The 12,124-nt window shown below is 32.7% G+C and overlaps 1 protein-coding gene across 1 annotated transcript in view; it reads right to left on the bottom strand.

Annotated features, from left to right (window-relative positions):
• The window catches only part of LOC148614557 (transient receptor potential cation channel subfamily M member-like 2), a 44,473-nt gene extending 33,333 nt beyond the window's left edge, over nucleotides 1-11,140 (bottom strand). The window contains exons 1-8 of the mRNA XM_088588726.1: nucleotides 11,016-11,140; nucleotides 7,698-8,096; nucleotides 6,059-6,364; nucleotides 5,650-5,832; nucleotides 3,602-3,826; nucleotides 2,924-3,131; nucleotides 1,443-1,641; nucleotides 866-1,013 (exon numbers count right to left, since the gene is read on the bottom strand). Coding sequence (XP_088444852.1) covers nucleotides 866-1,013; nucleotides 1,443-1,641; nucleotides 2,924-3,131; nucleotides 3,602-3,826; nucleotides 5,650-5,832; nucleotides 6,059-6,364; nucleotides 7,698-8,096; nucleotides 11,016-11,069 — 1,722 coding nt within the window. The 5' untranslated portion in view covers nucleotides 11,070-11,140. The remainder of the gene's footprint in view (nucleotides 1-865; nucleotides 1,014-1,442; nucleotides 1,642-2,923; nucleotides 3,132-3,601; nucleotides 3,827-5,649; nucleotides 5,833-6,058; nucleotides 6,365-7,697; nucleotides 8,097-11,015) is intronic.
• Nucleotides 11,141-12,124: the final 984 nt, after the last annotated feature.

The following is a 12,124-nucleotide window of genomic DNA, read 5'->3' as shown; positions in this document are numbered from 1 at the left end:
GAAAACCAAATCAAGATGAAAATACATTCGTATGAATAATGAACAGTTGACAAGGCATGTTTTACAAAGCACATAAATAACTAACTTTGAAGTTCAGATAGGAGGATTTCAATAATAAATTTGCCATGATTTAGAGAACATTCATAACTACTCAAAAAAACATCTTTTTAACTATATCAACAACAAAAATTCATTTACAACACTTTTGTTTTTTTTAACTCACAAGTGAAACAATTAACATTAAACTTTTAAAAATTTTCTCATACCCTCCCAAAGGAAAAGTTAATGGTTGTATTATCAACTGGGTTCAGTATACCTATGGTCAGAAAAGCCATCAATATCTAGTTTGTGCATGTAAAATCAGGAGTTTAAAAATAGTATCATGGCAGCTTTATTCTCCTATACTTTGTAAATGCAATTAAAAACCACACCAGTGTAGGAAACCTAGCTAGCTTCCATGATTAAATACAAATTGATTCTTAGCTTTTTCCAAGATAGGCATATTCAAAACATGGCACATGAATGTTTATGAAAATGACGTTATCAGCTTATCAATACTGGACATTTGGACTCAAAGACATTCCAACCATAACATCTCACAATTCCTGGCAAAGGCCAGACATTTCGGCCCATACATATTTCAGACCATGGCAATAGGAGAATGTATAAGGATAATAAAAACAGTACATCATAACAAATTTTACCATTTTTGTAGTAAATTATAAGAGGGCTGATAAAAACTATAAAAGGACTTAGGTGTTTGAATTCATATGTATCTTCAGGACTGTTTAAGGTTTCACCTTCCTCATATTAAGTTTAATTAAAGCTAAGATACTTCATTTGAAATTTAACTAAGCTTGCTAACCTCACTGGCTAAATTTACACATTCTAATATTTTGTCTCTGAGGTTATTCTTTGCAAAGTCATTTTCTCTGAATTCATTAGGGAATGTATAACTAATCATCTTCAGTAATTCTGGTTTTAGATGATGCTCTTCATAATCAGTATCAGTTCTGTAAAAAAAAAAAGAAACATGTACAGTTACATAATGTGCACAATGTTTTATGTAAAAAAACATTGATAAATATTGGTAAACAAAAGCTTTTATCTTTATAGTGGTTTAATTCAAAATATTTCTTCATTGAAGTTTACTGCATTAGAAGTAGTTTTCTAAATTGTCTCCCATTGGTAATGCTAGTAGCTAAAGCTTGGTACACATGGTAGAATTTGTATTAATTGACAAATCACATCTTGTCTATATTTCAAATCTTTGAGAAAAATAAATCTTACATTCTTCTTTATTTAAAATATTATCTTTTATATACTATACAACTGATTCTTACAAATTAAGTAAAATAAATTACAATTAAATTGAACAAAAGTGTTAAAATACTCCAAAGTATCATAATGTTGGATTTTAATTTTTAAAAAATGGTACAAACTTTTCTTGACTCTCTTCAAAAGCATAAGCTAACAGATCAGCACATCCTCCACTGCCTTTAACTATCACCACAGGCATTTTATTCCTCAGATAGAACAAAACCAGGTCTATACCCCTAGGCGATCCTTGGACCATTAGTCCTACTACTGGTATGGGCTGAGCTACAGGTTCTATCAACTCTGACCCTTCTTCATCTGAACCTTTGAAGAAAAAAATATTTATGTCCAACTGAGAATGTCTCAAGTAAAAAGCAGATAGGGATGAACGATCTCACAGAAAAAACCTATTACTTTAACAGTGTAACAGATCATTCAGAACCGAGGGGGAATAAAGGCTAAATTTTCCGTCTTTTATTGGACAAATAAATTACTGTGTCCCTGAAACACACTCGAAATGAACAATTCAAGGGTAGTTAACTCTGTCAAAAAGCACAAATCTCTAATAGGGACAGAGCATCAGCAATGTCTTATATATATGTAGATGCTCTAAAACATGGAAATCTAAAAACTGTTCTGTCAAAGGTGACACATTTTGGAAATAAAGTCTGCAATTAGGAACTGATTGATTGAACTTAAAGCAGACTCACAGTGTGTTTTGTTATATAGGAAGTCTCCCATACTCTTCTTGGTCGAGATATATAAGCAATACAGTTATTATCAACAAAGTCAAATGTTATTTGAGTACAAACAGGTCTTTCCCTCAAAGGCAAAGCATAAAATTATATTTTCCTTAACGGTTTCTTAATTTCTGTAACATTACAGATATCATACAGTGGTCATTATAAATAGAAACGACCACTTTGAGTAAAAACATACTTTCAGATTGGAGGTTATGGACATGCAAATTTTGTGCCTGTCCCAAGGCTTCTGTATGTATTGTTTCTTTTCACTATCATTACTTTTATGTTGCTGCAGTATATAGGGGTAACTATTTCATTGTACTTGTGTATAATGTTCTTTTTTGACAGTTGAAGTCTGACCTGTGTTGTGAGGGTTTCCTCGTTGTTCATTGGAGACCAATGAATGGTCTTGAGCCGACATTTTTCATCCTGCTTGAGTTTTTGTCTGTTTAACACCATTTCTATTCTCCTTACAAGTTCCAGATTTCATAAATTTTGCCAAATTCTTACAAAGACTTATATTTGATCACTGTATACCTTTAGAATAACTCATTACTTTGCATTCGAAAGAGCATAGCTGTTGAAAGATGCCCTAAAATTGCCAAGCCAGTACATTAAATGGATATTTCATTCATAATTTGCGGAAAACATAAACAGGACCAATATCTAAGTATTTATCGATAATCAATGCTTATGATTAAGAATCAATAAAGTTGAATGCTAGAAATAAAAAAAAGACAGGCTATATAAGTACCATGGTATATAAAATATTGGTGACTAAAAATACCTTAAAATTGTGGAGTAAATAAATGGATATATTAAATAAAATAATTTCAGTCATTTTTGTAAAAAAAAAATCTTACCAAAACTTAAAAGTCTTCTATATCTCCTTGGTCTACCAAGCTGACACTGAAGCAGCTTCTCAAAGCTGAACCTGAATTCCACATACTGCATTTTCTCCTTATCATCATTTGTTTCAGTCTCCACCATTACAAAGTGAGTATGGTCTGGATTCAAATCATATAAATCTCTTGACATTTTGCCCCCTTCATTGTTAACAGTTACTCCTTCCTGAATAAAGAGTGTACACATGGTTTTTAATCTTAATTTTCGTTTTGACCATAATAATTAATAACAAAACAATGTAAAATGATTAAAATTAATATTAATGAATGCTTTGCCTTGACAATTTTCTTGTCAAATGGTTGTTACCAAATTTTCTGGTGTCCTTAAACTGGCAAAATAAACAAATACAGCTAAAATTAAATCAAATGTGATCAGTATATATCTACAATCATAAACTTGTACAAATTATAGAAATGAAGAGAGATATGTTTGTGACAGATTGACAGGCAAATAGATGAACATACAGACAACAAAATTAACATAGAAAGATGCAAGATATATTAGTTACATGTAAAATGCCAGTGAAGGAAAAAAATGGCCCTCCAGCTAGGACACGTCAATAAACAGGAATGTTTTTGGGTTGGTTCTAAGAAGGTGAGCTGTAGATTAATTAAGTCTTTAATCATGACACTTACAGGTGAACCATCAAGAAGTTGTGAGTAGGTGATCTTATGTTTAGGTAGTACTCCTATCACAGTCAGTTTATGGAACTTCTTGACAGCATCAGGACGTAGCTGGCTGAGGTTATATCTACTATTGGCTCGAAGCATTTTCTCCTCCATTACAGCTTCTCCTATCATACTGGATACACCATCATCTATACCATTAGTAGTAATCCACATTTCTGTGGTGTTGGCAGCCTATAGGATTATATGTATTAGTAACAGAACTTTTTAAATTACAGATAAAATTTGACACATAAACCTGTATAGATATTTAAAATCATTTTCAGCAATTATAGGTTCAATTTACAAGTAAAAATGAATAATGCAGATTTTTTGCTACTCTTATCCAAATGTCTCTCCTACTTTACCATGTAATTTGAAAACACAAAGGATAGGGGTATTTTTTTTCTTAAGGGAAGTTTAGCAAGATTCTGTTTTCAACATATTTTTGAAAATGGAAACAAATGATTTTAGAACATAATTCTTTTTAAAGCATTACAATCAAGAAAACTACCAACAAAGCTCATTTAGAAATACCCCCACTCCCATCCCCTGAAACCATATAGGAAACCCAAAAGTCATTTAAATAAGAGGTGCACATTAGATAAAAAATATAGAGTTTCATGAAATTCAAAAAGAGTTCCACATTAAAAGATAGTCCCCCTCCTGGTAGACAAAGTCCATGTTTTGCATAAGGAAACCCCCATAAGTTATTCAGATGGAATTCAGATTTAGGGTAGTGATCCTATTGGTCAACAAATGAAATAGTACAGGTTTTGCACAGGGAAACCCCCAAATGTCATTCAGATAAAAACTAGAAGCCCTGTTTATCACAGGAGCCCTTACGTCATTTGTTAGTTGTGAATTTAGATTTTATTAAAACAAATGTGTCTGTCAGACACTAATGATGCCCCAGCTCACTAGATTTGCCAAATTACGAACATGTTTATTTTTGTATGAAGATATGGTTTGCAGATTCAGAAATCCTTCTGACTTGTGATACTCATGGTTTGGGGATCAATTTGTGGATCAGAAATTCCTAAATATATGCATATCTACATATTGTATCCAACCCACATAGTGTCAAGAAATTCTGTTTGGTAGTGTCAAACTAGTTGCGATGAGAAAAAGTGGACCGATGGACAAACTGACGGACACATAAAAAATACCCCCAAAAACAAATCAGTTTCTTGCTTGGGATATATTTCTAACAAAAATTACAAAGTTTAACTATCACCCAGTTCCATACTATTCTGAAGTTCATTTATCACCCAGTTCCATAATATTTCATGAAAATCAAAATCCTTTGGACCTGCACACCTTTCATCATGTGTAGAAATATCAAGTAAAATGTACAAGCCATGATCATATGTAATCTGGATGGACAGATGGACGGACGTCACAACAGACAAACTGACGAAGAACAGACAGACAGTATGGTTACTATATACCTCCCAAATTTTAAGCTGGGAAAATAAAAGAAGCAAATAAGAATTTTTAATAATGGTGTATAATAATATAATAAACAGTAAAATGTCCATCAAAAATATTTTTTCATATTTTATTCCACAAAAAGATTTCAAGGCTTAACATGAGCTTAGACAATTTGAAATTAGCCCACTTGACATTGGCCTCTAAAATTTGGTGTGGTCTATTAAAATGCCTACATTGATTGTATAGAAATATACATATTGGCTACCAAATTTAAAGCTTATGGCTACCAAGCCAAAATTTTAGGTTAAAACCCTTAGCTATTGTACATGTATCAGCCCATGTCATTAGTCACTGTACCTACGTACAAGTAAAAATAAATCAGGACTTAAGTATAAAATAGTTAAAAATAAAGGTGGTCTGAGGTACAGGGCCCTTAATTTCTGATTATGGCACTTCTTATTTTCTCAAGTGGACCATTGATTTGAGACTGGGAACAGCCCAGGACCTTCCACTTTCAAATTTAAATTTTAACACCTGACTTTGGGTCTAGAATGAAGTCAAGTGCTATTATTCTTGATTCATACCTTTATTATGCCTTTTTTAAATTGATCTTTTAACTTAGGATTCTTCCAGACTTTGAAGTGATGAACACCAGATATGATGGACATGACAATCTTTGGACTTCTCATGTTCCAGAACTTCTCCATGAAATAGGTCAGGTTGTATGATGGTGTGTCCCAAGGTACTACCACATAATGCCTTTTAAACTGAAAGATTTATAGAAACTTATTTAGTTAATACTGCAAAACAAAATGATTTTTATTACTGTGAAAAATGTGACTGGGTTGAAATCTCAATAATAAAGAATTATTGAAAAAATTTGAAATTTTCTCACACCTTTCACTTTGCACATGAAAGTGTACTATTCCAATGAAAACCTTTTTGGAAGAGAGTACTGATAAAAATGGTAACTACTGTATAACTGCTACCCACCCCTAATTCATCTTCCTGTTTCTTGCCACCAAATTTGACATTTCCACATGGGAAGGGTGTATTAAGGTACGTAGCACTGTCTTGTGTGTCAATGGAAATCTCACCAAGAGATTTAACAGTTTTTTGTGCATCATCATAATGGTCAGGCAAGAAGAATGATGACACTGATGTCCTATCTGAATCATTGTCATGATCAACATGTAGCTCTTGGGCTGGTGAGGTTGAACCAAAACCTGTATGCTGAGATGATGAATGGGAAGATTTTCTCTCACTAGGAACACTTGTAGTTCTTTGTTGGAAAAGTTGCTGTAAAAATAATTTATCATAAAATTAGTAGTACTTTATTACTAAGTTTTGACTGATTTTAAAATGTGTTGAGTTTCTTGAAACTTGGGTGTAGATGTGAGTGTCCAGCTCTGGACAGTTGAGCAGGCCAGATAACAAAACCAATATAATGTCTGGACCTGTGTAGCTAATATGTATGTTTGAAGGATAAAGCTTACATTCCCAAATAGGAAAAACATCAAATATTTTACTTCTTTTAAAACAACCCAAATGAGAGGTGCATATCTTCAATGTCTTCATAATACCTGCTAGTAATCAATTTCACAAAAAATCAAAAAGGAAAAAAAAAGATGCCCCCATTTTTCTCTTATTTCTTTTGTCATCTTTAGAGGATGAATAGTATTCAGATATTCAATACCATATCAAACAAACAGCCTTGTCTAGTCTTGTAGATAGAAATATAAACTTCTTAAAATGTCTATTTTTTTTTTCAGACTAATAAATCAGTTCTAGGACAAGTGAGAGATTTTGTCTTCTAGTCTTGTGGACTAGTTACTTAAAAGGCCTTTGGTGCAGAATGATGATGTCATTATAGAAAGTAGTATTGTGATGTCAGATTTTATGACTAAATTCAAACTACAATTTTTTGTGAAATCTGTAACAGATTTTTAAATTACACACACTACATACATTGGTATATGTACCCTTATGAGTGACAGACTGCTGGGCAAGCATAACATATTCTGAGAACTACTCTTGCTTTCAGCAATGCAAATAAATACATCTGACCATTTGACTGACCTACAAGGGTCCTTACAAGGTTTTAAAAGTTCTCTTATTTGTGATTTAAAACTTAACTTGAAACCGGAGTCAGGAAGTATAGTACTGCCATTGCCTAGGGAACTAATAACTATATTTATGTATGGCAAAAAATATAATATGTCGGTTTCTAGCTACCCTAGTTTTTTGTGCCTACCTTGAACATTTCATGATCATTTTAGCTCAAGCACTATTAAAATCTAGATTATTTCCCCATAAACTCAATGTTCTTGAAAAATACAATAATTTCCCTATCTACCTACCCTATTTTTTTCTTCTTGGTAGCAGGAAACAAGACTTAATTTTCATTTGGTGAATGATTATCCCATTGGCAATCATACCACATCTGCAATTTTTATTTTTATGTTTCTTTTTTTGTTTTTGTTTTTGTTTTTGTTTTTTTTTTTTTGGGGGGGGGGGGGGGGCTAAAGAACATCTTACAGACTGATTAATTAGCAGTAAATTATTACAATAAACACTGCTCAAAAATAAAAATATTTCAGTCCTCAATAATGCTAAAACCAAAGTAACAAACCTGCAAGGCCAATACATGGGGACTAGTCACACCACTACTAAGACCAGAAGGAGTAGAAGGAGTGGATGCAGACTCCACCCGAAACTTTGAAGAACTTTGTGGTGGACTAACTCCAGACACATAGTACTGTTTGGGACTAGTTCCAAAAACACTTGACTGTTGTGAGCTTGTGCTTGGTACATTATCTAGTTGACTGAGTTCATATGGATTATACTGTTGTGGTATAGATTGAGATGTTGTTGATCCTGTAACACTTGGACTTTTGGGAGTATGTGAAGATATACTTTGCTGTGGACTAGACCCTAACTGAGGACTCCTCGGTTGAGTATCTGTGACTGAAGAAGGTGACTCTAACTGGGATGGAGACTTTGGAATCAATTCTGTAGTTTCTTCCTTCTCCTAAAAAACAGATAAAGACTAGATGAATTATTAGCCAGAGATCCCAAAGCAGGGATGTAGTAATGCTATGCACAACTTGTACATTGTACCTTCAGCTGGACCAACAAGTACATTTTTATACTTTGGTTGTCTGTGGACAAGTGAAAAAATAAGAATTTGCTCTACTATAAAATTATTCCACTTTGTAAAAGATCTACCCTAGACGTCATTCTCACATAGAAAGGTTAGGCCATCACATGTGTCTGAACATGACACGTTATTCTCACTTATACCGTATATAGAACAGAAAACTCTGACTGAAAAGGACAAAAATTAGAAGATGATAAAAAAATGAGTTTAATATGTTGTTTGCAAACTTCCAAAGTCTATAAAATCTCTACACAAGCAGAGTTTTATTGCTTTGTTAAAAAATATCCATACTTGTTACTCCATAAAAAGCAAAACTTTGTTTTCTTTAGAGAAATTAAGCTACAATAGAATTCTATTACAAGCTTGATACATAACTATACTCTTGTACCAGAAAAAAAAAATTATTTTGATTTATCCACGGACAAGTGTTCAAGGGAAATAATTCCATGCTCATAAAGACTTTGGTTGTATGCATATACCTGTTAACCTCGGAGGGTAATCATTTTTATGATTCATACCTAATTTTTTTTTATTAAATAATAATCTAGTTTCAAAATATGATTAGTCATTAATCTAGTGTAGAAATATGAATTTTTGTAAGGTTGAAATTTCATGGTTCTTGTATCAAAAACTGAATTCATAGGAAATATTTTTTTCCTGGTTTTAATAATGAGAAAACATTCTTACTAAGGTAACAATTTTGTTTTGGGTTAGTTTTATAAATAATTGTAGTCTAAAGACTATATGATATTTAATCTCCAACAAACATTTCTACACGTACTTTAACAGTATTGATACAAGTAATCATGAAAAAAAAATCAGAAGGACTCAGAAAGGATCGCTTTTTTTTTCAGATGTCTGGCATTACATGGTAAATTGCACTATGTAGGTATACACTTGAAATTTTGAATAACAATTTTGATACTAATTAGGATGACCTCTTTGGCTACTGCTGCTACACACAACATATAAGTCATTCTTTTCACTACCAAATTTTGCCTGCAGTAATTGGGATAAAATCATTCAAGAGACCTCTAGATATTACCTGATACCATAAAACATATACATCTATCAATGTCACCTTTGCATTTAAAGACTTAAGGTTATTAAATTTTCTTTGAGAAGATTTTGCAGAAAAAGGACAAAAATACAGCATGAATTCGCAAAATGTGAAGCAAAATGGCAAACAATTATCCAATTATATTTTGGTGAATCGTACAATTTTGAAATGAATTTGAGGGATTCAATAGAGAAGGCATAAATGATAAGTTTGTTGTTTTTTGATAAATTTAATTTGATCAGGCTAGAAATGATGTAGAGATGCCTAAGATAGATATCTGATGTACCAGTGTTGCAGTGGCATCCAAATGATGTATTCACTGTGCAGCATTAAAGGGTTAAATGTGAACCAACACATCATTAATTAGCAAAAATATTAGGGACCACCGTATCTAAATTTCCATTAAAGTTCTCAAATAGAATAACAAAAAAAAGTCATTTCCTAGAAGCAATAAAAAGTGACTGTCCTAATTGAAAAAATAAAAAAAATACTATTCAGCCAAATAAAAAAAAATGTGTGTAAAAATAAATTTATCTTTTCTTATTGTCTTATGGTCTTTTTAAATTTTCTCTTTCTAAATAATGGAAATGAATGTAGTAAAAATGTTCTGGAAAAATTTAAATGAAGGTAAGTTTGGGTATTCATTTCCGCTAACCCTCCTCATCAAAAATAGCTCTGATTGTATTATTCGTTTGGAGGAAAGCTTTTTTTACATAGGAAAGGCATTTATTTACCCTCTTGAAATTCTCAACACCTAGTCTGAATAATAGAGGAGTGTATAGGATTCAACTAGCCCAAAACAAGAAAGTATATATCATTTCACTAGCCCGAATCAATTTTTACTAGCCCCAGGCATTGGGCTAGTGGCTAAAGGCGAGCACTATGAGATCCATTAATGTGCAGGAATATGAACAAATTATGAAACTTAAAAAAAGAAAGTTATTGCTGGATCTGCTTTATATGATAATTGTGAGGACACATGCATATGGGTAAATTACTAAAAAGAAATTTCCAGTAGGGTGGAACTTACGGTGCTCACTTTTTTTAAGCAGTACCTCATCCATTTTAATGTTAGGTTATGTACATGTAGTCAAAACCAGATACAACCAGTTATAACCATAGTCATGTTTAACAAGCCTTAAAAGTTATGTTCATGCAACTAAGAAAGAGGTACAAGAGGGAACAAGACCACAATTAATTTTCAAGTACATTTCAATGTACACATTTGAGCAGAATTAAAAAATTCCATCAGCGCAAACTGAATAAAACTTCTCTGGCCTAAAGATATGTACAAACAGAATTTTATATATAAATTGTAGAAAATTTTACCATCATTTTCTGAAATTAATACATGTAACCCAGAGATGGGGTAAACATGACAAATGAACTGAGCTAAAAGTCCTAAATTTTAACCATCTTCCACTGAACCAAATCACAACTTTTAGTCAGAATTGATTAATGAAAAAAATCCCATGTAATTTTAACCTATTTTCTACCAATTACTGAATTAGCGGCAAACTTCAGCAAATAAGTTTCCAGTAAAAATATGAAAAAAATGTGGAAAGTACCTACTCCCAATGTTAGAACTATACAACGAAAACCAAGGAGAATTAATTGTGTTCTTGTACCTATGAGGTTACATTGCAATTTGCAGTCTGTAGACTGACCTGCAAGTATTAGACGGATTAAATCAAATGCATTAATAGTTAATCACTCATTACTGTACTGACTAATGATTTCCGTGAAACATTTAGCTTCAAGTTTTTCCTTCTTCCGCTGTCCATCCAGTACAAATACCCAGTTAATTGAAATTTTCCCTAAAAAATGAAAACAATGCAGACGATATTCTGGTCCTGCAGAACAGTGAACCAGTCATCATATAAGGTTATTTCGTATCACATCTTTTTCGAACCTTACAATGTATAAAAAATATATAATTTCAACAAATAAGTTGTTGATGATCAGTTTCTATGTTGATATTGCCAAGTGTACAATTTTTTTAAATAATCAATTCTAACATTATTATTATTATTATTATTATTATTATTATTATTATTATTATTATTGAAAATAAGAGGAATTTGAATATTAAACTGTACAAAATTATGTCTTTTTTGACAAATGACCAAAACATTTACTTTTTTAAAGATTCATAAAGGTTGATTTGTCGTTGGGTGTTTTTATATTGAGTCCAGTGGCGGACCAAGGGAGCGCAGGGGCTGGCTCCCATCCTTTTTACTGGAAAATTTGTCACTTTCAAGTGTACAATTGACAACAGTAATCGAAGGAACCAAGGTTACAGCGGCAATCAAAAGAATACAATCCAGGGACAAAGACCAGACATGGAAAACAGACATACACAACAAAGAACATTAAGTAACTAAAATCATAAATACAAAGTAACAAAAGCAAATGAGCAACTCGGACTCCACTAAAAACTGGGAACATGGACCAGGTGCACCGGTAGGGTAAGCGTCCTCTGCTTTTCTAGAAACACCCGCCGTGTTGCTCATAAAAAGTCAAGTCCGGGGTAGACAAACGAGGAAAGGAAAACTATGACCCGTTGAATAAATCGGTTTTCATGACAAAAAAATGGTAAATAATGTCCTGACACTTCCCTTTTCTGAGGGACCCCGACTGGTAACCCTCCTTTTCAAAGTGTCCTGACCCGTACCTGAAGTCCCGGTATAAATACGGGAAACAGAATCAGGTATCGTAAAAAACGGTTTTATTTACTGGTCCAGACATAATACAGTAGGTACAGTTGATTGAGAGGAAACACAAAATCATATGGTTGAGCACCGGCGAAACCCTTGGACTTCAGTGAGTCCCCAAAATA

This window comes from Perna viridis, chromosome 6 (assembly GCF_037379345.1).
Source record: "Perna viridis isolate PV_CMFRI_1.1 ecotype Kerala chromosome 6, ASM3737934v1, whole genome shotgun sequence".
Taxonomy (NCBI): domain Eukaryota; kingdom Metazoa; phylum Mollusca; class Bivalvia; order Mytilida; family Mytilidae; genus Perna; species Perna viridis.
The sequence above is the reverse complement of the archived record's forward strand: the minus strand, read 5'-3'. Positions and strand labels throughout refer to the sequence as shown.